The 27,848-nt window shown below is 43.5% G+C and overlaps 1 protein-coding gene across 2 annotated transcripts in view; it reads left to right on the top strand.

The window, feature by feature from the left end:
• The window catches only part of LOC126191129 (zinc finger protein 510-like), a 390,896-nt gene that overhangs the window by 198,665 nt on the left and 164,383 nt on the right, over nt 1-27,848 (top strand). For both annotated transcript variants that reach the window (XM_049931877.1, XM_049931878.1), the window contains exon 8: nt 10,019-10,342. In XM_049931877.1, coding sequence (XP_049787834.1) covers nt 10,019-10,342 — 324 coding nt within the window. The remainder of the gene's footprint in view (nt 1-10,018; nt 10,343-27,848) is intronic.

The following is a 27,848-nucleotide window of genomic DNA, read 5'->3' as shown; positions in this document are numbered from 1 at the left end:
TATCCAGTTGCAGAAATTAATTCATTGCTTTTATTGGACTCTTGGCCTGGACATAACAATACCTCTGTCTTTGGGAACGACAACGAAAAAACTGTTGATATAATTCAGATTCCACACGAAACAACCGTGACTGTTGATAAAGAATTTTTTCTGCCATGGAAAATAATTTCAAAGAAATTATCGGACAGTATAATTTCCAGTAGCTCCACATCATTTGCAATTTTTCAGGAGAACACTGTTCTTAAATTTCAGTTTGCATCAGCACATGTTATAAATCTTGTAGTATTCTCAGTATCGAGCACAATAAGCAGAGCAATGGCCTGGACATATTCTTACTCCACTTCAACTCTGTGTGAATAAAACTTATAATTACTGTAACTTGTCTGAAAGCATTTATTTTTCTTCTGTCAGGTGGATCTGGTGTAAGGAAAAAATGTTTGTTCTAGACATTTCAAATGACTCTTCGCTTTATTGTGACAACTATGGGGAATAAACAAGGAACTGTTTCATTGTTACTATAGGATGCATTATTCAAAAATTATCATAAGAACTGTACTACAAGAATTGTTATAAAATGATGTATGTATAAGAAATATTTCATTCCAGTAAATTAAAGTCACGATTAATGGAAGTCATCTGCAATATAACATCAAATACTGCTGTGATTTATTTTCCTCTAATAGCTATCTTTTTAAGAATAACATATGCAACAGTTCAGCTGCCAATATGAATTGTATCTGTCAAAACATTAATGACTGATGACAGTTTTTGTATAGTTTAGGTGGTTCAGTTCTGCTTGTTACTCCAGATATTAGCAGTATGCACCAATACACTCTCAGGTAATATCTGTTTGCATATTAGGACTGTACAAACCTCTGTCATATTTGGTTCTTTGTGTGACAAAAATGAGCAACTCCAACAATTTTTAAAAAATACTTGCAGTTTGTCTTAGCAACTAAAATTTTGGCAGTTCATTTTTTTTTTCATTGTATTCTTCCCGCATAAAAAATTTCAGGGTGGTTTTCGACATGTCAGGTTGGACCATTCCCTCGTCAGTTAGTATGCAACATGAGTTACCCTTATTAAACCAGATCATCTGAGGGTCAGAAGTAAAATTGATGAAGTACAAATTTGTGTTGATGAGTTAGATTCATATAACATATTTGAGATAATATGCCTGTCCATCCAAACATCACTGATATATATATATATATATATATATATATATATATATATATATATATATATATATATATATATAATAGAGGGAAACGTTCCACGTGGGAAAACTATATATAAATACAAAGATGATGTGACTAACCAAACGAAAGTGCTGGCAGGTCGATAGACACACAAACAAACACAAACATACACACAAAATTCAAGCTTTTCCAACCAATGGTTGCTTCGTCGGGAAAGAGGGAAGGAGAGGGAAAGACGAAAGGATGTGGGTTTTAAGGGAGAGGGTAAGGAGTCATTCCAATCCCAGGAGCGGAAAGACTTACCTTAGAGGGGAAAAAAGGACAGGTATACACTCGCACACACATACATATCCATCCGCACATACACAGACAAAAGCAGACATTGCTTATACATATATATATCTAAAAACAAAGATGATGTGACTTACCAAACGAAAGCCCTGGCGTGTTGATAGACACACAAACAAACACAAACATACACACAAAATTCAAGCTTTCGCAACCAATGGTTGCTTCATCAGGAAAGAGGGAAGGAGAGGGAAAGATGAAAGGATGTGGGTTTTAAGGGAGAGGGTAAGGAGTCATTCCAATCCCGGGAGCGGAAAGACTTACCTTAGGGGAAAAAAAGGACAGGTATACACTCGCGCGCACACACACACACACACACACACACACACACACACACACACACACACACACACATCCATCCGCACATATACAGTCACAAGCAGACATTTGTAAACGCAAAGAGTTTGGGCAGAGATGTCAGTCGAGGCGGAAGTACAGAGGCAAAGATGTTGATGAAAGACAGGTGAGGTATGAGCGGCGGCAACTTGAAATTAGTGGAGGTTGAGGCCTGGCGGATAACGAGAAGAGAGGATATACGGAAGGGCAAGTTTCCATCTCCGGAGTTCTGACAGGTTGGTGTTAGTGGGAAGTATCCAGATAACCTGGACAGTGTAACACTGTGCCAAGATGCGCTGGCCGTGCACGAAGGCATGTTTAGCCACAGGGTGATCCTCATTACCAACAAACACTGTCGGCTTGTGTCCATTCATGCAAATGGACAGTTTGTTGCTGGTCATTCCCACATGGAAAGCTTCACAGTGTAGGCAGGTCAGTTGGTAAATCACGTGGGTGCTTTCACACGTGACTCTGCCTTTGATTGTGTACACCTTCCGGGTTACAGGACTGGAGTAGGTGGTGGTGGTGGGAGGGTGCATGGGACAGGTTTTACACTGGGGGCGGTTACAAGGGTAGGAGCCAGGGGGTAGGGAAGGTGGTTTGGGGATTTCATAGGGATGAACTAAGAGGTTACGAAGGTTAGGTGGACGGTGGAAAGACACTCTTGGTGGAGTGGGGAGGGTTTCATGAAGGATGGATCTCATTTCAGGGCAGGATTTGAGAAAGTCGTATCCCTGCTGGAGAGCCACATTCAGAGTCTGATCCAGTCCCGGAAAGTATCCTGTCACAAGTGGGGCACTTTTGGGGTTCTTCTGTGGGAGGTTCTGGGCTTGAGGGGATGAGGAAGTAGCTCTGGTTATTTGCTTCTGTACCAGGTCGGGAGGGTAGTTGCGGTATACAAAAGCTGTTTTCAGATTGTTGGTGTAATGGTTCAGGGATTCCGGACTGGAGCAGATTCATTTGCCACGAAGACCTAAGCTGTAGGGAAGGGACCGTTTGATGTGGAATGGATGGCAGCTGTCACAATGGAGGTACTGTTGCTTGTTGGTGGGTTTGATGTGGACGGACATGTGAAGCTGGCCATTGGACAGATGGAGGTCACACTCAAGGAAAGTGGCATGGGATTTGGAGTAGGACCAGGTGAATCTGATGGAACCAAAGGAGTTGAGGTTGGAGAGGAAATTCTGGAGTTCTTCTTCACAGTCGGTCCAGATCATGAAGATGTCATCAATAAATCTGTACCAAACTTTGGGTTGGCAGGCATGTGTAACCAAGAAGGCTTCCTCTAAGCGACCCATGAATAGGTTGGCGTACGAGGGGTCCATCCTGGTACCCATGGCTGTTCCCTTTAATTGTTGGTATGTCTGGCCTTCAAAAGTGAAGAAGTTGTGGGTCAGGATGAAGCTGGCTAAGGTAGTGAGGAAAGAGGTTTTAGGGGGCCTAAGGTTCTGAGGATTCCTTGAAGCTCTGCCTGGACATCAGGAGTGGAATTACCTTGGCAAACTTTGTATGTGGTGTTGTCTGAAAGCTGACGCAGTCCCTCAGCCACGTACTCCCGACGATCGAGTACCACGGTCGTGGAACCCTATGATGTCCCACAAGGGTCCGTTTTAAGGAGTATTAGTAAATGGTTTATAGCCAACCCACTGTCATTAAACTTTGTGTGTATGTTTGTGTTTGTTTGTGTGTCTATCGACCTGCCAGCGCTTTCGTTTGGTAAGTCACATCATCTTTGTTTTTATATTATGCTTAAGGATCCAAGATACCTTCTTACTTCTGTATAGTAGACATCTATCAAGGAGTAGTTGCCAAATTTATTAGGTACTGCTTTAAATTCAAGATCATTGATATGCAGATCAAAACCATTATGCAACCTAGTGCCGAGCTTATCCCGGTTGTTGAAATTGGGAGATGAAGACACACAAATCATGACCAAATCATGACCTGCATCCAAATAGGAGGGAAGAAGACAAGGTAGCTGAGATTCTTGCAAAAAGTGAGAGCTTTGAGCCTCAAGCACACAAAGCAAAATGTGATTACTGGAGTCAGAGTAGCACATTTTTTATGTTACAGTCAGGTTACAGGCTGGCAATCTTGAAAGTAGTTAGAACAGAACAGGATCATAATATACGTAAAAGTTTCCAGACTAGTAAAATTTGTTTGTTCATCAGAATGATAGAGGGATTTAAAACAGGGTATATGAGCTTATGTATGTGTAGAAGCAAATTCTGAAGTGATAGATGTTCTTGGCCTTTATGAGCTTCCATGTAACCACAGGGTAATGTAGTTAAATATAAGGGATAAAAGACCAGCATCATTTTCATGTACAGTGAACATGGCAAAAGAAAGGAGTTGAAACATTTGTAAAATTTGGATGCAGAGTCAGAAATATTGAAACATTTGCAACAATCAAACATAGTAGCATGTGCTTGTGAGTTGTTACTGCACAATACTTCAGTTGTAATTTAATAGGTAATATGCTGTGGCTTCTTAACCATCTGACTACAAATAATGTACTGTCTGACACACAGTTTGGATTTTTGAAGGATTCCAGTGCTGAAAAGGCTATTTTCACATATAGTGAATGAATGTAGGTAGTTCATTAGATGATAACTTACAATTGCAGGTCTTTTCTGTGATTTGTCAAAGGCATTTGGCTGCATGAACCACAACGTCCTATGGTGTCACTGATGATACTGCAAAATGGTTCAAATCATATTTCGCAAACAGGAAACAGAGGGTGGCAGTATGAGAGACCAGTCATCAGATTGGGAAGTAGTTACCTATGGTGTCCCACAAGGGTCCATTTTAAGGAGTATTAGTGAATGGTTTATAGTCAACCCACTGTCATTAAACTTTAGAACGACTTACTACATGCTGGCCTGTTCTTGAGTACTGCTTGAGTTTTTGAGATCCGTACCAGGTCGGATTGAAGGAAGACATTGAAGCAATGCAGAGGCGGGCTGCTAGGTTCGAACAACACGTAAGTGTTACGGAGTTGCTTCGAGAACTCAAATGGGAATCCCTGGATGGAAGGTGACATTCGTTTCAAGAAATACTATTTAGAAAACTTAGAGAACTGGAATTTGTAGCTGACTGCCAAAAGATTCTACCACCACTAACATACATTGTGTATAAGGACCACAAAAATAAGAGAAATTTGGGCTCATAAAGAGAAATATATACAGGCGTTTTTCCCTTGTTCTTTTTGCGAGTGGAACAGGAAAGGAAATGATAGTAGTGGTACAGAGTACCCTCCACAACTTTCTGAACAGTGGCTTGTGGAGTATACATGTAGATGTAGATGCAGTTCAGAACATGAATGTGTATAAAGTATGAAGATGTTTGCAAGAAAAAAGTATTAAAACTTAATAATTAATTCAGTTGGAACAAGCATACCACAGAACATCTAAACAAGTCCTGATTTGCCATGCGTATTTCATCAGAAATAAGTTATGTAAAAATTTAAAAAAGCTGACTCTCTTTGCATACTTTCATTCCATAATGTCCTAGTGTCATATTTTGTGGTAACTCTTAAGTCAGACAAAATCCTGTTCCAGATACTGCTTCTCAGTATATTTAATGAGATACATTGTAAATAATATGTTCTTTTATTCTGACTGACAGACCCAGTCACAAAATCAGTGCAAGGGATAAGAACAATGTACTAGTCTGGAAAGGGATTCATTTTTCAGGAATACTCGTTATCAATAACATACCAGCACATGTAAAAAGTTCAGCTACAAATAAAATTTAGCGTAAGAGAAGACTGAAGGAATTCCTTGTGGCCAACTTCTTCTATTCCATCTATTCTAAACACAGATGATGTACTGTGTATACTACTACTACTACTACTACTACTACTACTACATTTTATTAAAATCACACTAAAAAAATCTGACATGTTTCACACCCACAAGGATCTCCTCAAAATTAATACATGGAACAGAGTCAAGATCTAATCTTGACTATGTACAAGGCTACTCTGATTATAGTTACTGCTGGGTTGCCTTCGGCAGTGACAGGAAGCAAATCATTAGTGGCAAAAATTTCTCTGACTTTTGCAACTTCTACTGACTCAGAACTAGAAACCTAGGGCTCACAAAAGTTGACCTACGGGTAGTATTTTTAAACACTATTTGAAGGTCAGTGTCATTTTACATTCTTTTTATCTTTCCCTCTAACCCCTCTCCCTCCCCTCTCCCCCTCCCCCTCCATATCTCTCTCCCCCTCCCACTCCATATCTCCCTCACCCTCCCCTCCATCTCTCCTTCCCCCTCCATCTCTCCCACTCTCCCTCCTCCTGCCCCTCCCCCCTCCCCCTGCCCCTCCCCCCTCCCCCTGCCCCTCCCCCCCCTCTCTCTATGCCTCTGCCTCCCTGCTTGTGTCCCTCCACCCCTCCATCTCCCTCTCTCTGTTTCATGCAATGTAAATGACAGGCAGTTTATTACTATGCTAATGTAGAAGCCCCCCCCCATGAACCATGGACCTTGCCGTTGGTGGGGAGGCTTGCGTGCCTCAGCGATACAGATAGTCGTACCGTAGGTACAACCACAACGGAGGGGTATCTGTGGAGAGGCCAGACAAACGTGTGGTTCCTGAAGAGGGGCAGCAGCCTTTTCAGTAGTTGCAAGGGCAACAGTCTGGATGATTGACTGATCTGGCCTTGTAACAATAACCCAAACGGCCTTGCTGTGCGGGTACTGCGAACGGCTGAAAGCAAGGGGAAACAACGGCCGTAATTTTTCCCGAGGGCATGCAGCTTTACTGTATGATTAAATGATGATGGCGTCCTCTTGGGTAAAATATTCCGGAGGTAAAATAGTCCCCCATTCGGATCTCCGGGCGGGGACTACTCAAGAGGATGTCGTTATCAGGAGAAAGAAAACTGGCGTTCTACGGAGCGGAGCGTGAAATGTCAGATCCCTTAATCGGGCAGGTAGGTTAGAAAATTTAAAAAGGGAAATGGATAGATTAAAGTTATAGTGGGAATTAGTGAAGTTCGGTGGCAGGAGGAACAAGACTTCTGGTCAGGTGACTACAGGGTTATAAACACAAAGTCAAATAGGGGTAATGCAGGAGCAGGTTTAATAATGAATAGGAAAATAGGAATGCGGGTAAGCTACTACAAACAGCATAGTGAACGCATTATTGTGGCCAAGATAGATACGAAGCCCACACCTACTACATTAGTACAAGTTTATATGCCAACTAGCTCTGCAGATGACGAAGAAATGTATGATGAAATAAAAGAAATTATTGAGATTGTGAAGGGAGACGAAAATTTAATAGTCATGGGTGACTGGAATTCGAGTGTAGGAAAAGGGAGAGAAGGAAACGTAGTAGGTGAATATGGATTGGGGCTAAGAAATGAAAGAGGAAGCCGCCTGGTAGAATTTTGCACAGAGCACAACTTAATCATAGCTAACACTTGGTTTAAGAATCATGATAGAAGGTTGTATACATGGAAGAACCCTGGAGATACTAAAAGGTATCAGATAGATTATATAATGGTAAGACAGAGATTTAGGAACCAGGTTTTAAATTGTAAGACATTTCCAGGGGCAGATGTGGACTCTGACCACAATCTATTGGTTATGACCTGTAGATTAAAACTGAAGAAACTGCAAAAAGGTGGGAATTTAAGGAGATGGGACCTAGATAAACTGAAAGAACCAGAGGTTGTACAGAGTTTCAGGGAGAGCATAAGGGAACAATTGACAGGAATGGGGGAAAGAAATACAGTAGAAGAGGAATGGGTAGCTTTGAGGGATGAAGTAGTGAAGGCAGCAGAGGATCAAGTAGGTAAAAAGACGAGGGCTAGTAGAAATCCTTGGGTAACAGAAGAAATACTGAAATTAATTGATGAAAGGAGAAAGTATAAAAATGCAGTAAATGAAGCAGGCAAAAAGGAATACAAACGTCTCAAAAATGAGATCGACAGGAAGTGCAAAATGGCTAAGGAGGCATGGCTAGAGGACAAATGTAAGGATGTAGAGGCTTATCTCACTAGGGGTAAGATAGATACTGCCTACAGGAAAATTAAAGAGACCTTTGGAGAAAAGAGAACCACTTGTATGAACATCAAGAGCTCAGATGGAAACCCAATTCTGAGCAAAGAAGGGAAAGCAGAAAGGTGGAAGGAGTATATAGAGGGTCTATACAAGGGCGATGTACTTGAGGACAATATTATGGAAATGGAAGAGGATGTAGATGAAGATGAAATGGGAGATACGATACTGCGTGAAGAGTTTGACAGAGCACTGAAAGACCTGAGTCAAAACAAGGCCCCCGGAGTAGACAACATTCCATTGGAACTACTGACGGCCTTGGGAGAGCCAGTCCTGACAAAACTCTACCATCTGGTGAGCAAGATGTATGAGACAGGTGAAATACCCTCAGACTTCAAGAAGAATATAATAATGCCAATCCCGAAGAAAGCAGGTGTTGACAGATGTGAAAATTACCGAACTATCAGTTTAATAAACCACAGCTGCAAAATACTAACACGAATTCTTTACAGACGAATGGAAAAACTAGTAGAAGCCAACCTCGGGGAAGATCAGTTTGGATTCCGTAGAAATACTGGAACACGTGAGGCAATACTGACCTTATGACTTATCTTAGAAGAAAGGTTAAGGAAAGGCAAACCTACGTTTCTAGCATTTGTAGACTTAGAGAAAGCTTTTGACAATGTTGACTGGAATACTCTCTTTCAAATTCTGAAGGTGGCAGGGGTAAAATACAGGGAGCGAAAGGCTATTTACAATTTGTACAGAAACCAGATGGCAGTTATAAGAGTCGAGGGACATGAGAGGGAAGCAGCAGTGGGGAAAGGAGTAAGACAGGGTTGTAGCCTCTCCCCGATGTTATTCAATCTGTATATTGAGCAAGCAGTAAAGGAAACAAAAGAAAATTTTGGAGTAGGTATTAAAATCTATGGAGAAGAAATAAAAACTTTGAGGTTTGCCGATGACATTGTAATTCTGTCAGAGACAGCAAAGGACTTGGAAGAGCAGTTGAACGGAATGGATGGTATCTTGAAGGGAGGATATAAGATGAACATCAACAAAAGCAAAACGAGGATAATGGAATGTAGTCGAATTAAGTCGGGTGATGCTGAGGGAATTAGATTAGGAAATGAGACACTTAAAGTAGTAAAGGAGTTTTGCTATTTGGGGAGCAAAATAACTGATGATGGTCGAAGTAGAGAGGATATAAAATGTAGACTGGCAATGGCAAGGAAAGTGTTTCTGAAGAAGAGAAATTTGTTAACATCGAGTATAGATTTAAGTGTCAGGAAGTCATTTCTGAAAGTATTTGTATGGAGTGTAGCCATGTATGGAAGTGAAACATGGACGGTAAATAGTTTGGACAAGAAGAGAATAGAAGCTTTCGAAATGTGGTGCTACAGAAGAATGCTGAAGATTAGATGGGTAGATCACATAACTAATGAGGAAGTATTGAATAGGATTGGGGAGAAGAGAAGTTTGTGGCACAACTTGACCAGAAGAAGGGATCGGTTGGTAGGACATGTTCTGAGGCATCATGGGATCACCAATTTAGTACTGGAGGGCAGTATGGAGGGTAAAAATCATAGGGGGAGACCAAGAGATGAATACACTAAGCAGATTCTGAAGGATGTAGGTTGCAGTAGGTACTGGGAGATGAAGAAGCTTGCACAGGATAGAGTAGCATGGAGAGCTGCATCAAACCAGTCTCAGGACTGAAGACCACAACAACAACAATGTAGAAGCAGATGCAAGTTGACCCTGCGAAATTGAGAATATTTAAATGACTCAGAAAAATACTGTAAATGATGAAAAAACTTGAATTCCAGTAATAAGAAAGCTGGGTTGCACTTTAATTTGAAGGAATGCAATGAAATGCTAATAAAAATGCAATATCTTGATTTCTTATTTGTTTTTAGTGTAATTTTGTAAATTGTTATTTAATTCTTCATCGTTATTATAAGCAGGTGTTCAGCACTATATTAATTACATATTATACTGTTTTATGTTTCCCTGCAAGTGCTTTTGTAAAGGAGTGATGGTGATACTGTTGGTTGTGCTTAACTTATGATAAGACATTACAAACATTATACTCATTTGTTGTTATTTGATTTGCTTCAGAATATGCTTTCCAGTGTGGAATTCGCAGCAATTCAGGATCCTGAAGTGCAATATACTGGCTGTGAAGTGGCTTTGGAAAATAGTACTGTTTGTCAAAATATTGTTATTGACTACACCAGTGATAGTATACAGTCTAATACTCAGGATAATGTGAATGAAAGAGAAGATTCAAGAAAGACACAACCTGAAAATGTTGCAGTAAACAAGAAGCCACATTTTAGTTCTTTATTGAATCCTAGACTACCACCCAAAAATTGTGGTGCTGAAGGAACACGCCAGGATCTCCACGTAAAGATGCAACCCCAGCAGAATTCAAAATCTATGGTAAATATAGTATTCTTCTTCTGCTTTATCTTCCACATACTTTGTTTGACTGATTTTTTTAACTGTAGTATGAATAGATGAATCTGTGGGTGTTACACCTCATTTTACAGAGTTCTCATGTTACGTAACTGCAAGAGTAGTAGAATGAAAACAATGCAAACAATTGAATGTGGGTTCATTCTTTTTAAGTCATATACACTAAAGTGCCAAAGAAACTGATATAGGAATGCATATTGAAATACAGAGATATGTAAACAGGGAGAATACGGCACTGCAATGAGCAATGCATATATAAGACAAAAAGTGTCTGGCACAGTTGTCAGATTGGTTACTGCTGCTCCAGTGACAGATTATCAAGATTTAAGTGAGTTTGAATATGGTGTTATAGTCAGGGCATGAGCAACGGGACACAGCATCTCTGAGGTAGTGATGAAGTGGGGATTTTCCCATATGACCATTTCACAAGTGTACCATGAATATCAGGAACATGGTAAAACATCAAAATTCTGACATTGCTGCGGCCAGAGATAGATCCTGCAAGAATGGGATCAACGACGACGAAAGAGAATCGTTCAACATGATAGAAGTGCAACCGTTCCACAGCAGATTGCTGCAGATTTCAATGCTGGGCCATCAACAAGTGTTAAGAGTATGAACCATTCAATGAAACATCATTAATTTACACCTTGCCTGGGCCCGTCAACACCGACATTGGACTGTTGATGACTGGAAACGCGTTGCGTGGTTCGACGAATCTCATTTCAAATTGTATCAAGCGGATAGATGTGTACAGGTATGGAGAAAGCCTCATGAATCCATGGACCCTGCATGTCAGCAGGGGACTGTTCAAGCTGATGGAGGCTCTGTAATGGTATGGGACATGTGCAGTTGGAGTGATATGGGACTCGTGATACATCTAGATATGACTCTTGTCAGGTGACACGTATGTAAGCATCCTGTCTGATCACCTGCATCCATTCTTGTCCATTGTTCATTCCGACAGATTTGGGCAATTCCAGCAGGTCAGTGCAGCATCCCACATGTCCAGAATTGCTACAGAGTGGCTCCAGGAACACTCTTCTGAGTTTAAATGCTTCCATTGGCCACCAAACTCCCCAGACAACGTTATTGAACATACCTTGGATGCCTTGCAACATGCTATTCAGAAGAGATCTCCATCCCCTCTAGTTTTATGGATTTAACGACAGTCCTGCAGGATTCATGGTGTCAGTTCCCTGCAACACTACTTCAGACATTAGCTGAGTCATGTTGTGGCATGACTGCGTGCTCATGGGGGCCCCACATGATATTAGGCAGCTGTACCAGTTTCTTTGGCTCTTCAGTGTATAATAAAATGGAAATTATTGGGTGGAAGTGCATCTAACATTTGAAAATTTATGTCTTAAGAAGAGGTGCCCACCTTATAACAACCTTCATTTAAAGCCTGTAGAAACTACAAGGATAAATATTGTGGGTTAACGATAAGGTAGTCATATTAGAAGTGGGTCATAATTTTTATTCCTTAAGATGTTAGGAAACATTTTGCAATTCTTAGCATGTAATTTTATTCTGTTTGTTTCTACTTCAGTGTTGTTCTTCCCTTCCTGTTTCACTGACAAGTTTAAAGAAATACGGTAATCTACAAACAGCTTGCCTTCCTGCTTTCCTTTCAATTTTTCCTTCTGTCCAATTAATTGTAATTTTCCTTATTTGGGTTCTATGTATGGCCAATATCGTTGGATTATCTTTTCAATCGAAGGGCATAACTTTCAAGACCTGTATTACTTTCTCCTAGTCAATGTTATCAAATGATTAACTTCTCAAGGAACTTTTTAAAAGACATGTAAATACTTTTGGATTAAAGGAGACCACTCTCTGAAAAGCAGAAGCATCGAGTCATTGATAGGCACACACAAAAAAAGAACAAAAAGTTGCCATTCTTCAAAGTAATCTGTTTTTGAGCTATGTTAGAAGAAACCATCGGGAGGCCTCATTTGAGATGTGGAGGCAGCTTTGCCGGCAGCTGTCGAGTGTGCAGGGTGCATTCGGAGTTTTTTGCGGCGGCATGACTGCACTAAAATCTTCTCGATTGGTGGAGCTAGCCATCGATAGCTCGAGAATCTTATTGGAATTGATGCGGCTTGAAAACCAAGAAGATTTTATCCCTTTCAGGGTGCAGTCGTCTGCAAATTGTGGCTGATGTCAGCACCAACGACCCATGTCGCATGGGTTCTGTGGCCATCCTCAGCTTTTACGGGCTGCTGAACTCACACGAGGCGTGCAAGCAAAGCTCGCTATTTGCAGCATTGTTCCCAGAGTTCATCAGGGTTCTTTGGTTTGGAGCCGAGTGGAGGGTCTCAACCAGAGTGTTAGTCAACTCTGTGGCAGTCTTAGGCTGCAGATTTCTAGACCTGCATTATTGTGTGGGGATTTGTAGGACTCTCCATGATAGGTCAGTAGTGCACAGTACAATGGAAGCAGCTACTTGTGTAGCAGAGAACTTGCAGAGTGCACATTAGGATTTTTAGGTTAGACAGTAGTTTGAGGTTCTCTGGTGAACACAGTTGATAAGCAGCAAGGGAAGTCAGGCTGCATTCAGTGTAAAGACACTTTAACTGTCAAACTTTTATCAGTAAAGTGTCGACGTATTCGTAATAAAGTTCCTGAATTCACTGCCATTCAGGAAAGTTCCCATGCTCAAATCATTCCCGAGACTGAGAGCTGGGTGAAATCTAATGTGGAAAACTGAGATATTTAGCGAGTCATGGAATATATCTCGGAAAGACAGATTAGAAGCCATAGGAGGGGGAGTGCTGATTGCTGTTGACAAAAATATTGTCTCTATTGAGGTCGAAGTTGTGTGTGACAGTGAAGTTACCTGACAAAATCAAACAATGGAAAATCCAGAATGGAATGTAACAATTTAATGAAAAGGATAGTTGCTACTCACCATATAGCAGAGATGCTGACTAGCAGAAACATTGTGAAGCTATCTGGTCGCATATAACAGTGTAGGTGAAATCAAGTTAATTGTTGGATGTTTTTATTGGGTGCCTGATTCTGCTGTGACAGTTGTAGTCATTCAAAAATAGTCTATAGTCAGTAGTGCGTAGATCATCCATTACGAGTTGGAGGTGACTTTAATCAAGTAGAGATAGGGATGACTGTGGATTCATTGACGAGGAGTAGAGACAGACAGTCATGCAAAGTAATTTTGAACATGTTTGCTGAAAACTGTCTTGAGGAGCTAGCTCAGCAGCCCACCGCAGTGGAAATATCTTAGACCTTGTAGCTATGAATAGGCTGGACCTTATCGACATTGTCAGTATGGAAACGGGGATTAGCGATTGTGATTCATTGTAGCAACTATGATTACAAAGTTAATAAATCAGCCAAGAGGACTAGGAGAGTGGTAGTGCTGTATAAAACAAATAGTAGTAGAATTATGGGCAGATTTTAAGCAGATGGTAAATTGTGGTCTGGAGAGCTATGTGCTTAGAAAGTGGATAAGTGATGGAAAAGACCCATCATGGTTTAATAATGACATGTGTGAGATGCTGAGGAAGCAGAGGATGTTGCACTCATGGTTCAAAAGAGATTGAACAAATACTGACAAGTAAAGATTATTGGAGATTCGTGCATCAGTGGAAGGGTCTACACACGAAGCAATGTAACAACTACCACCATCATACCTTAGCAAAAGATGGGGCAGAGAATCTGAGAAAAATCTGGTCATATGTTATACTGTTAGCTAGTATAAGGCCTCCATTCAGTCCCTTGTTGACCATCTGTTGTGGCTGTTGTAGGTAGCAAACCATAAGCTGAAGTTTTAAATGTCATGTTCAAGAAATCGTTCTCAAAGGAGAATTGTACAAACATTCAATTATTTGACCAACGGACTGACTCCCGTATGGATGAACATACTAATAAGCATTCCAGGCGTAAACAGCTGAAAGATTTGAAAGCAAATAAATCACGAGGTCCGGCTGGAATCCCACTTTGGTTTTACAAAGAGTACTCTACAGCATTTGCCCCTTACCTATCTTGCATTTATTGTGAATCTCTAACCCAGCACAAAGTTCCAGGCGACTGGAGAAAACCACAGGTGACTCTCATGTATAAGAAGGGTAAAAGAACGGACACACAAAATTACAGACCAAACTGCCTTACTTTAATTTGCTCCAGAATCCTTCAACATTTTCTCAGTGCATCTATAATAAACCTTGAGACTGAGAAACTGATGTCCATGAATCAACATGGTTTTAGAAAGCATCGCTCGTGCGAAACTCACCTTGCCCTTTTTTCACGTGATATACTATGAACTATGGATGAAGAGCAACAGGCTCATTCCATATTTATAGTTTTCTGGAAGACATTTAACACAGTGCTCCATTGCAGACTGTTGATGAAGATATGAGCATATGGAGTAAGTTCACAGATATGTGAGGGGTTTGAAGACTACTTAAATAATAGAACCCCGTAGATTGTCCTTGATGGTGAGTGTTCATGAAGACAAGGTTATCGTTAGGACTGCCCCACGGAAGTGTGATAGGACCGCTGTAGCTCTCTATTCATAAATGATTTTGTGGACAGGGTGGGCAGCAATCTGCGGTTGTTTGCTGATGAGCTGTAGTGTACAGTAAGGTGGTGAAGTTGTGTGACTGTAGGAAGATACAAGATGACTTACACAAATTTTCTGGTTGGCAGCTACCTCTAAATGTGCAAAAATGTAAGTTAATGCAGATTGGTAGGAAGAACAAACCTGTAATGTTCGGATACAGTAATATTAGTGTCCTGCTTGACTCGGTGAAGTCATTTAAATACCTGGGCTAACATTACAAAATGGTATGCAGTGGAACACACACATGAGAACTGTGCAGGGGAAGGCGAATGGCCGACTATGGCTTATTGGGAGAATTTTAAGAAAGTGTAGTTTGCATGTAAACGAGACTGCATATAGGGCACAGGTGCAACCTATTCTTGAATACTACTTGAGTGTTTTGTTTTACATAGTTTTCCTCCAGCAGACAACGTTTGTAGTTTTCGCGGCATTCACATCATTGCACACATAAACTTGCATAATTGAGCACTTCAGATTTGTCACTAAATGCATTTCTACCACATTTGTATCATTGCACACGTAAATTTGTATCACTGAGCACTACGTACATATGAGTGTCAAAGATGCTATTATATATCGTAATATTACAAAGATGCTATTATATATCGTAATATTACAAAGATGCTACATGATCGGAAAAAGATCATATATTCACTTATGCAACTAAAACTTCTTTTACATCAGTACAGAGAGATATTGATTTTGTGAATAGTAGAGTGAATACTGCTACACTAATTATAAAGATGTTCCATGTCAAAGTGTTTATATATATATACACACACATCTAAAAAGAAAGATGATGAGACTTACCAAACAAAAGCGCTGGCAGGTCGATAGACACACAAACATACACACAAAATTCAAGCTTTCGCAACCAACGGTTGCCTCATCAGGAAAGAGGGAAGGAGAGGGAAAGATGAAAGGATTTGGGTTTTAAGGGAGTCATTCCAATCCCGGGAGCGGAAAGACTTACCTTAGGGGGGAAAAAGGACAGGTATACACTCGCGCGCACACACACACACATATCCATCCGCATATACACAGACACAAGCAGACATTTGTAAAGGCAAAGAGTTTGGGCAGAGATGTCAGTCGAGGCGGAAGTACAGAGGCAAAGATGTTGTTGAAAGACAGGTGAGGTATGAGTGGCGGCAAATTGAAATTAGAAATTAGCGGAGATTGAGGCCTGGCAGATAGCGAGAAGAGAGGATATGCTGAAGGGCAAGTTCCCATCTCCGGAGTTCTGAGAGGTTGGTGTTAGTGGGAAGGGAACTTGCCCTTCAGCATATCCTCTCTTCTCGCTATCTGCCAGGTCCCAATCTCCGCTAATTTCTAATTTCAATTTGCCGCCGCTCATACCTCACCTGTCATTCAACATCATCTTTGCCTCTGTACTTCCGCCTCGACTGACATCTCTGCCCAAACTCTTTGCCTTTACAAATGTCTGCTTGTGTCTGTGTATATGCGGATGGATATGTGTGTGTGTGCGAGTGTATACCTGTCCTTTTTCCCCCTAAGGTAAGTCTTTCCGCTCCCGGGATTGGAATGACTCCTTACCCTCTCCCTTAAAACCCACATCCTTTCGTCTTTCCCTCTCCTTCCCTCTTTTCTGACAAAGCAACCGTTTGTTGCGAAAGCTTGAATTTTGTTTGTGTTTGTTTGTGTGTGTATCGACCAGCGCTTTTGTTTTATATATATATATATATATATATATATAATTAATTAATAGAGGGAAACGTTCCACGTGGGAAAAATATATTTAAAAAGAAAGATGATGAGACTTACCAAACAAAAGTGCTGGCAGGTCGATAGACACACAAACATACACACAAAATCTAGCTTTCGCAACCAATGGTTGCCTCGTCAGGAAAGAGGGAAGGAGAGGGAAAGACAAAAGGATTTGGGTTTTAAGGGAGAGGGTAAGGAGTCATTCCAATCCCGGGAGCGGAACGACTTACCTTAGGGGGAAAAAAGGACAGGTATACACTCGCACACACACACATATCCATCCTCATATACACAGACACAAGCAGACATTTGTAAAGGCAAAGAGTTTGGGCAGAGATCAATTTGATGGGGGTGATGCCAAATGTCAGACAAGCCTGAGAAAATAAAATATGGGAGTGTAATCTGGCTAGGGCAAAGGCATGTTTGCGGAGGGAATGTAAATAAAACTTAATGGGGTCGTTGTGGAGGTGTTGTGAGGGTGACATGGTATTAGAAGGTGGAAAGTGGAACACGAGGCTGAAATGAAAATGAAAATAAATATAAAAATATATGGGGAGAGATAAAGGTAAGACTAGAAAGCAAATGGAGATCTGGTGTGAAAAAAGGCGAAAAAGGGTTGGTTAGAGCTGGGCTATGTTGATCCTGTGGTGAACTTGTGTAGGTAGATAATGATGTGCATAAAGGTTAGGTGGTTGTGTTGCCGCCGAAACACGTTAAAGGGTGGAGAAATACGGGAGAATTTCGAAAAAACTACGTGAGGATGTATTAAAAGGGTGGTTTGGTGGTGACAGATTATGGAAATGAAGCTAACAATTGTCTGATGAAGAAATAATGACGTTAAAACCTGTAGGAAGCGGCTAGAAATGATCGATGATGTGAGAAAAACGGAAATGGAAATAAAGCAAAAGATATTAAAACTAGCCGAAAAGGTTGTTAAATAGCTGAAAGGAACTGTTTGTGAACTGGAAACGGTGGATTTTATAGCAGCGGTAGTGTTGAAAGCGGAAAAAAAAAAAAATTTTTTGGTTTGGAAGTGGGTTACGTATTATTACGTATTATTGAGTATATATCGGCGGGATAAAATTGTATACTGGATTACGGTAAAAAAGGAGAAGGTGAAAAGAAAGTAAAACTGCTGGCAAAAACAGAAGGAGGAAATAAGATGACAGAAAAGACTACGAAATGTAACAGTGACAATAACAATAACAAACGTGATTGTTGGGTTCAAATTAATGATATGAATCTAATAGAGGGAAACGTTCCACGTGGGAAAAATATATTTAAAAAGAAAGATGATGAGACTTACCAAACAAAAGCGCTGGCAGGTCGATAGACACACAAACAAACACAAACATACACACAAAATCTAGCTTTCGCAACCAATGGTTGCCTCGTCAGGAAAGAGGGAAGGAGAGGGAAAGACAAAAGGATTTGGGTTTTAAGGGAGAGGGTAAGGAGTCATTCCAATCCCGGGAGCGGAACGACTTACCTTAGGGGGAAAAAAGGACAGGTATACACTCGCACACACACACATATCCATCCTCATATACACAGACACAAGCAGACATTTGTAAAGGCAAAGAGTTTGGGCAGAGATCTCTTTGCCTTTACAAATGTCTGCTTGTGTCTGTGTATATGCGGATGGATATGTGTGTGTGTGCGCGAGTGTATACCTGTCCTTTTTTCCCCCTAAGGTCCATCGTCATTCTTCCGGCGGACAAGGGTTCCACGACCGTGGTACTTGATCGTTGGGAGTATGTGGCTGAGGGACTGCGTCAGCTTTCAGACAACACCACATACAAAGTTTGCCAAGGTAATCCCATTCCTGATGTCCAGGCAGAGCTTCAAAGAATCCTCAGAACCTTAGGACCCCTACAAAACCTTTCACCTGACTCCATCAACCTCCTGACCCCACCGACACCCCGCACCCCTACCTTCTACCTTCTTCCTAAAATTCACAAACCCAATCATCCCGGCCGCCCCATTGTAGCTGGTTACCAAGCCCCCACAGAACGTATCTCTGCCTACGTAGATCAACACCTTCAACCCATTACATGCAGTCTCCCATCCTTCATCAAAGACACCAACCACTTTCTCGGACGCCTGGAATCCTTACCCAATCCGTTACCCCCAGAAACCATCCTTGTAACCATTGATGCCACTTCCTTATACACAAATATCCCGCACGTCCAGGGCCTCACTGCGATGGAGCACTTCCTTTCACGCCGATCACCTGCCACCCTACCTAAAACATCTTTCCTCATTACCTTAGCCAGCTTCATCCTGTCCCACAACTTCTTCACTTTTGAAAACCAGACATACCAACAATTAAAGGGAACAGCCATGGGTACCAGGATGGCCCCCTCGTACGCCAACCTATTCATGGGTCGCTTAGAGGAAGCCTTCTTGGTTACCCAGGCCTGCCAACCCAAAGTTTGGTACAGATTTATTGATGACATCTTCATGATCTGGACTCACAGTGAAGAAGAACTCCAGAATTTCCTCTCCAACCTCAACTCCTTTGGTTCCATCAGATTCACCTGGTCCTACTCCAAATCCCATGCCACTTTCCTTGATGTTGACCTTCACCTGTTCAATGGCCAGCTTCACATGTCCGTCCACATCAAACCCACCAACAAGCAACAGTACCTCCATTACGACAGCTGCCACCCATTCCACATCAAACGGTCCCTTCCCTACAGCCTAGGTCTTCGTGGCAAACGAATCTGCTCCAGTCCGGAATCCCTGAAGCATTACACCAACAACCTGACAACAGCTTTCGCATCCTGCAACTACCCTCCCGACCTGGTACAGAAGCAAATAACCAGAGCCACTTCCTCATCCTCTCAAACCCAGAACCTCTCACAGAAGAACCACAAAAGTGCCCCACTTGTGACAGGATACTTTCCGGGACTGGATCAGATTCTGAATGTGGCTCTCCAGCAGGGATACGACTTCCTAAAATCCTGCCCTGAAATGAGATCCATCCTTCATGAAATCCTCCCCACTCCACCAAGAGTGTCTTTCTGCCGTCCACCTAACCTTCATAACCTCTTAGTTCATCCCTATGAAATCCCCAAACCACCTTCCCTACCCTCTGGCTCCTACCCTTGTAACCGCCCCCGGTGTAAAACCTGTCCCATGCACCCTCCCACCACCACCTACTCCAGTCCTGTAACCCGGAAGGTGTACACAATCAAAGGCAGAGCCACGTGTGAAAGCACCCACGTGATCTACCAACTGACCTGCCTACACTGTGATGCATTCTATGTGGGAATGACCAGCAACAAACTGTCCATTCGCATGAATGGACACAGGCAGACAGTGTTTGTTGGTAATGAGGATCACCCTGTGGCTAAGCATGCCTTGGTGCACGACCAGCACATCTTGGCGCAGTGTTACACCGTCCGGGTTATCTGGATACTTCCTACTAACACCAACCTATTCGAACTCCGGAGATGGGAACTTGCTCTTCAATATATCCTCTCTTCCCGTTATCCACCAGGCCTCAATCTCCGCTAATTTCAAATTTCCTCCACTCATACCTCACCTGTCATTCATCAACATCTTTGCCTCTGCACTTCTGCCTCGACTGACATCTCTGCCCAAACTCTTTGTCTTTAAATATGTCTGCTTGTGTCTGTATATGTGTGGATGGATATGTGTGTGTGTGCGAGTGTATACCCGTCCTTTTTTCCCCCTAAGGTAAGTCTTTCCGCTCCCGGGACTGGAATGACTCCTTACCCTCTCCCTTAAAACCCACATCCTTTCGTCTTTCCCTCTCCTTCCCTCTTTCCTGATGAGGCAACAGTTTGTTGCGAAAGCTTGAATTTTGTGTGTATGTTTGTGTTCGTTTGTGTGTCTGTCGACCTGCCAGCACTTTCATTTGGTAAGTCACATCGTCTTTGTTTTTAGGTATATTTTTCCTTCGTGGAATGTTTCCTTCTATTATAACTATATATATATATATCCTCTAAGGTAAGTCACATCATCTTTGTTTTTAGGTATATATATATATATAGATATAGATATATAGACTTACCAAACAAAAGCGCTGGCAGGTCGATAGACACACAAACAAACACAAACATACACACAAAATCTAGCTTTCGCAACCAATGGTTGCCTCGTCAGGAAAGAGGGAAGGAGAGGGAAAGACAAAAGGATTTGGGTTTTAAGGGAGAGGGTAAGGAGTCATTCCAATCCCGGGAGCGGAAAGACTTACCTTAGGGGGAAAAAAGGACAGGTATACACTCGCACACACACACATATCCATCCTCATATACACAGACACAAGCAGACATTTGTAAAGGCAAAGAGTTTGGGCAGAGATGTCAGTCGGGGCGGATGTACAAAGGCAAAGATGATGTTGAAAGACAGGTGAGGTACGAGCGGCGGCAAATTGAAATTAGAAATTAGCGGAGATTGAGGCCTGGCGGATAGCGAGAAGAGAGGATATGCTGAAGGGCAAGTTCCCATCTCCGGAGTTCTGACAGGTTGGTGTTAGTAGGAAGTATCCAGATAACCCGGACGGTGTAACACTGTGCCAAGATGTGCTGGCCGTGCACCAAGGCATGTTTAGCCACAGGGTGATCCTCATTACCAACAAACACTGTCTGCCTGTGTCCATTCATGCGAATGGACAGTTTGTTGCTGGTCATTCCCACATAGAACGCTTCACAGTGTAGGCAGGTCAGTTGGTAAATCACGTGGGTGCTTTCACACGTGGCTCTGCCTTTGATCGTGTACACCTTCCGGGTTACAGGACTGGAATAGGTGGTGGTGGGAGGGTGCATGGGACAGGTTTTACACCGGGGGCGGTTACAGGGGTAGGAGCCAGAGGGTAGGGAAGGTGGTCTGGGGATTTCATAGGGATGAACTAAGAGGTTGCGAAGGTTAGGTGGACGGCGGAAAGACACTCTTGGTGGAGTGGGGAGGATTTCATGAAGGATGGATCTCATTTCAGGGCAGGATTTGAGGAAGTCGTATCCCTGCTGGAGAGCCACATTCAGAATCTGATCCAGTCCCGGAAAGTATCCTGTCACAAGTGGGGCACTTTTGGGGTTCTTCTGTGGAAGGTTCCGGGTTTGAGGAGATGAGGAAGTGGCTCTGGTTATTTGCTTGTGTACCAGGTCGGGAGGGTAGTTACGGGATGCAAAAGCTGTTTTCAGGTTGTTGGTGTAATGGTTCAAGGATTCCGGACTGGAGCAGATTCGTTTGCCACGAAGACCTAGGCTGTAGGGAAGGGACCGTTTGATGTGGAATGGGTGGCAGCTGTCATAATGGAGGTACTGTTGCTTGTTGGTGGGTTTGATGTGGACGGACGTGTGAAGCTGGCCATTGGACAGGTGGAGGTCAACGTCAAGGAAAGTGGCATGGGATTTGGAGTAGGACCAGGTGAATCTGATGGAACCAAAGGAGTTGAGGTTGGAGAGGAAATTCTGGAGTTCTTCTTCACTGTGAGTCCAGATCATGAAAATGTCATCAATAAATCTGTACCAAACTTCGGGTTGGCAGGCCTGGGTAACCAAGAAGGCTTCCTCTAAGCGACCCATGAATAGGTTGGCATACGAGGGGGCCATCCTGGTACCCATGGCTGTTCCCTTTAATTGTTGGTATGTCTGGCCTTCAAAAGTGAAGAAGTTGTGGGTCAGGATGAAGCTGGCTAAGGTAATGAGGAAAGAGGTTTTAGGTAGGGCGGCAGGTGATCGGCGTGAAAGGAAGTGCTCCATCGCAGCGAGGCCCTGGACATGCGGAATATTTGTGTACAAGGAAGTGGCATCAATGGTTACAAGGATGGTTTCCGGGGGTAACAGACTGGGTAGGGATTCCAGGCGTTCGAGAAAGTGGTTGGTGTCTTTGATGAAGGATGGGAGACTGCATGTAATGGGTTGAAGGTTACCAAGCCCCCACCGAACGCATCTCTGCCTACGTAGATCAACACCTTCAACCCATTACATGCAGTCTCCCATCCTTCATCAAAGACACCAACCACTTTCTCGAATGCCTGGAATCCCTACCCAGTCTGTTACCCCCGGAAACCATCCTTGTAACCATTGATGCCACTTCCTTATACACAAATATTCCGCATGTCCAGGGCCTCGCTGCGATGGAGCACTTCCTTTCATGCCGATCACCTGCCACCCTACCTAAAACCTCTTTCCTCATTACCTTAGCCAGCTTCATCCTGACCCACAACTTCTTCACTTTCGAAGGCCAGACATACCAACAATTAAAGGGAACAGCCATGGGTACCAGGATGGCCCCCTCGTACGCCAACCTATTCATGGGTCGCTTAGAGGAAGCCTTCTTGGTTACCCAGGCCCGCCAACCCAAAGTTTGGTTCAGATTTATTGATGACATTTTCATGATCTGGACTCACAGTGAAGAAGAACTCCAGAATTTCCTCTCCAACCTCAACTCCTTTGGTTCCATCAGATTCACCTGGTCCTACTCCAAATCCCATGCCACTTTCCTTGACGTTGACCTCCACCTGTCCAATGGCCAGCTTCACACGTCCGTCCACATCAAACCCACCAACAAGCAACAGTACCTCCATTATGACAGCTGCCACCCATTCCACATCAAACGGTCCCTTCCCTACAGCCTAGGTCTTCGTGGCAAACGAATCTGCTCCAGTCCGGAATCCTTGAACCATTACACCAACAACCTGAAAACAGCTTTTGCATCCCGTAACTACCCTCCCGACCTGGTACACAAGCAAATAACCAGAGCCACTTCCTCATCTCCTCAAACCCGGAACCTTCCACAGAAGAACCCCAAAAGTGCCCCACTTGTGACAGGATACTTTCCGGGACTGGATCAGATTCTGAATGTGGCTCTCCAGCAGGGATACGACTTCCTCAAATCCTGCCCTGAAATGAGATCCATCCTTCATGAAATCCTCCCCACTCCACCAAGAGTGTCTTTCCGCCGTCCACCTAACCTTCGCAACCTCTTAGTTCATCCCTATGAAATCCCCAGACCACCTTCCCTACCCTCTGGCTCCTACCCCTGTAACCGCCCCCGGTGTAAAACCTGTCCCATGCACCCTCCCACCACCACCTATTCCAGTCCTGTAACCCGGAAGGTGTACACGATCAAAGGCAGAGCCACGTGTGAAAGCACCCACGTGATTTACCAACTGACCTGCCTACACTGTGAAGCGTTCTATGTGGGAATGACCAGCAACAAACTGTCCATTCGCATGAATGGACACAGGCAGACAGTGTTTGTTGGTAATGAGGATCACCCTGTGGCTAAACATGCCTTGGTGCACGGCCAGCACATCTTGGCACAGTGTTACACCGTCCGGGTTATCTGGATACTTCCCACTAACACCAACCTGTCAGAACTCCGGAGATGGGAACTTGCCCTTCAGCATATCCTCTCTTCTCGCTATCCGCCAGGCCTCAATCTCCGCTAATTTCTAATTTCAATTTGCCGCCGCTCGTACCTCACCTGTCTTTCAACATCATCTTTGCCTTTGTACATCCGCCCCGACTGACATCTCTGCCCAAACTCTTTGCCTTTACAAATGTCTGCTTGTGTCTGTGTATATGAGGATGGATATGTGTGTGTGTGCGAGTGTATACCTGTCCTTTTTTCCCCCTAAGGTAAGTCTTTCCGCTCCCGGGATTGGAATGACTCCTTACCCTCTCCCTTAAAACCCAAATCCTTTTGTCTTTCCCTCTCCTTCCCTCTTTCCTGACGAGGCAACCATTGGTTGCGAAAGCTAGATTTTGTGTGTATGTTTGTGTTTGTTTGTGTGTCTATCGACCTGCCAGCGCTTTTGTTTGGTAAGTCTCATCATCTTTCTTTTTAAACATATTTTTCCCACGTGGAACGTTTCCCTCTATTATATATATATATATATATATATATATATATATATATATATATATATATATATATATATATATATATATATATATTAAAAAACAGGGATTCCATGACTTTACCAAACGAGGAAAGCGCTGGTAGATAGGCACAATAAAAAACACACAAACACACACACAAAATTTCGAGCTTTCGCAACCCCCGGTTGCTTCGTCAGGAAAGAGGGAAGGAGAGGCGGCAAATTGAAATTAGCGGAGGTTGAGACCTGGCGGATAACGAGAAGAGAGGATATACTGAAGGGCAAGTTCCCATCTCTGGAGTTCTGACAGGTTGGTGTTAGTGGGAAGTATCCAGATAACCCGGACGGTGTAGCACTGTGCCAAGATGTGCTCGCCATGCACCAAGGCATGTTTAGCCACAGGGTGATCCTCATTACCAACAAACACTGTCTGCCTGTGTCCATTCATGTGAATGGACAGTTTGTTGCTGGTCATTCCCACATAGAATGCGTCACAGTGTAGGCAGGTCAGTTGGTAAATCACGTGGGTGCTTTCACACGTGGCTCTGCCTTTGATCGTGTACACCTCCCGGGGTACAGGACTGGAGTAGGTGGTGGTGGGAGGGTGCATGGGACAGGTTTTACACTGGGGGCGGTTACAAGGGTAGCAGACAGAGGGTAGGGAAGGTGGTTTGGGGATTTCATAGAGATGAACTAAGAGGTTACGAAGGTTAGGTGGACGGCGGAAAGACACTCTTGGTGGAGTGGGGAGGATTTCATGAAGGATGGATGTCATTTCAGGGCAGGATTTGAGGAAGTCGTATCCCTGCTGGAGAGCCACTTTCAGAATCTGATCCAGTCCCGGAAAGTATCCTGTCACAAGTGGGGCACTTTTGGGATTCTTCTGGGGAAGGTTCCGGGTTTGAGGAGATGAGGAAGTGGCTCTGGTTATTTGCTTCTGTACCAGGTCGGGAGGGTAGTTATGGGATGCAAAAGCTGTTTTCAGGTTGTTGGTGTAATGGTTCAGGGATTCCGGACTGGAGCAGATTCGTTTCCCACGAGGACCTAGGCTGTAGGGAAGGGACCGTTTGATGTGGAATGGGTGGCAGCTGTCATAATGGAGGTACTGTTGCTTGTTGGTGGGTTTGATGTGGACGGACGTGTGAAGCTGGCCATTGGACAGGTGGAGGTCACCGTCAAGGAAAGTGGCATGGGATTTGGAGTAGGACCAGGTGAATCTGATGGAACCAAAGGAGTTGAGGTTGGAGAGGAAATTCTGGAGCTCTTCACTGTGAGTCCAGATCATGAAAATGTCATCAATAAATCTGTACCAAACTTTGGGTTGGCAGGCCTGGGTAACCAAGAAGGCTTCCTCTAAGCAACCCATGAATAGGTTGGCGTACGAGGGGGCCATCCTGGTACCCATGGCTGTTCCTTTTAAGTGTTGGTATGTCTGGCCTTCGAAAGTGAAGAAGTTGTGGGTCAGGATGAAGCTGGCTAAGGTAATGAGGAAAGAGGTTTTAGGTAGGGTGGCAGGTGATCGGCGTGAAAGGAAGTGCTCCATCGCAGCGAGGCCCTGGACATGCGGAATATTTGTGTATAAGGAAGTGGCATCAATGGTTACAAGGATGGTTTCCGGGGTTAACAGACTGGGTAGGGATTCCAGGCATTCGAGAAAGTGGTTGGCGTCTTTGATGAAGGATGGGAGACTGCATGTAATGGGTTGAAGGTGTTGATCTACGTAGGCAGAGATGCGTTCTGTGGGGGATGGTAACCTGCTACAATGGGATGGCAGGGATGATTGGGTTTGTGAATTTTAGGAAGAAGGTAGAAGGTAGGGGGTGCGGGGTGTTGGTGGGATCAGGAGGTTGATGGAGTCAGGTGAAAGGTTTTGTAGGAGGCCTAAGGTTCTGAGGATTCCTTGAAGCTCTGCCTGGACACCAGGAATGGGATTACCTTGGCAAACTTTGTAAGTAGTGTTGTCTGAAAGCTGACGCAGTCCCTCAGCCACATACTCCCGACGATCAAGTACCACAGTCGTGGAACCCTTGTCCGCCGGAAGAATGACGATGGATTGGTCAGCCTTCAGATCACGGATAGCCTGGGCTTCAGCAGTGGTGATGTTGGGAGTAGGATTAAGGTTTTTTAAGAAGGATTGAGAGGCAAGGCTAGAAGTCAGAAATTCCTGGAAGGTTAGGAGAGGGTGATTTTGAGAAAGAGGAGGTGAGTCCCGCTGTGAAGGAGGACGGAACTGTTCCAGGCATGGTTCAATTTGGATAGTGTCTTGGGGAGTTGGATCATTAGGAGTAGGATTAGGATCATTTTTCTTCATGGCAAAGTGATATTTCCAGCAGAGATTACGGGTGTAGGACAGTAAATCTTTGACGAGGGCTGTTTGGTTAAATATGGGAGTGGGGCTGAAGGTGAGGCCTTTGGATAGGACAGAGGTTTCGGATTGGGAGAGAGGTTTGGAGGAAAGGTTAACTACTGAATTGGGGTGTTGTGGTTCCAGATTGTGTTGATTGGAATTTTGAGGTTTTGGAGGGAGTGGAGCTGGAAGTGGGAGATTGAGTAGATGGGAGAGACTGGGTTTGTGTGCAATGAGAGGAGGTTGAGGTTTGCTGGAAAGGTTGTGAAGGGTGAGTGAGTTGCCTTTCCGGAGGCGGGAAACCAGGAGATTGGATAGTTTTTTAAGTTGGAGGGTGGCATGCTGTTCTAATTTGAGGTTGGCCTGTAGGAGGATGCTCTGAACAACCGGTGTGGATGTGGGAGATGAAAGATTGAGGACTTTTATTAAGGATAGGAGTTGATGGGTGTGTTGATTGGCCGAGTGGATGTGTAGGTGAAGGATTAGGTGGGTGAGGGCAATGGATTGTACAGTTTGGAACTGGTATAGGGACTGATGGAAAGAAGGGTTGCAGCCAGAGATGGGAACTTTAAGTGTGAGGCCTTTGGGGGTGATGCCAAATGTCAGACAAGCCTGAGAAAATAAAATATGGGAGTGTAATCTGGCTAGGACGAAGGCATGTTTGCGGAGGGAATGTAAATAAAACTTAATGGGGTCATTGTGGAGGTGTTGTGAGGGTGACATGGTACTAGAAGGTGGAAAGTGTAACATGAGGCTGAAATGAAAATGAAAATAAATATAAAAATATATGGGGAGAGATAAAGGTGAACTAGAAAGCAAATGGAGATCTGGTGTGAAAAAAGGCGAAAAAGGGTTGGTTAGAGCTGGGCTATGTTGATCCTGTGGTGAGGGAGAGATGAAAGGATGTGGGTTTTAAGGGAGAGGGTAAGGAGTCATTCCAATCCCGGGAGCG

The sequence above is a fragment of the Schistocerca cancellata genome, chromosome 6 (assembly GCF_023864275.1).
Source record: "Schistocerca cancellata isolate TAMUIC-IGC-003103 chromosome 6, iqSchCanc2.1, whole genome shotgun sequence".
Lineage (NCBI taxonomy): Eukaryota > Metazoa > Arthropoda > Insecta > Orthoptera > Acrididae > Schistocerca > Schistocerca cancellata.
The sequence above is the reverse complement of the archived record's forward strand: the minus strand, read 5'-3'. Positions and strand labels throughout refer to the sequence as shown.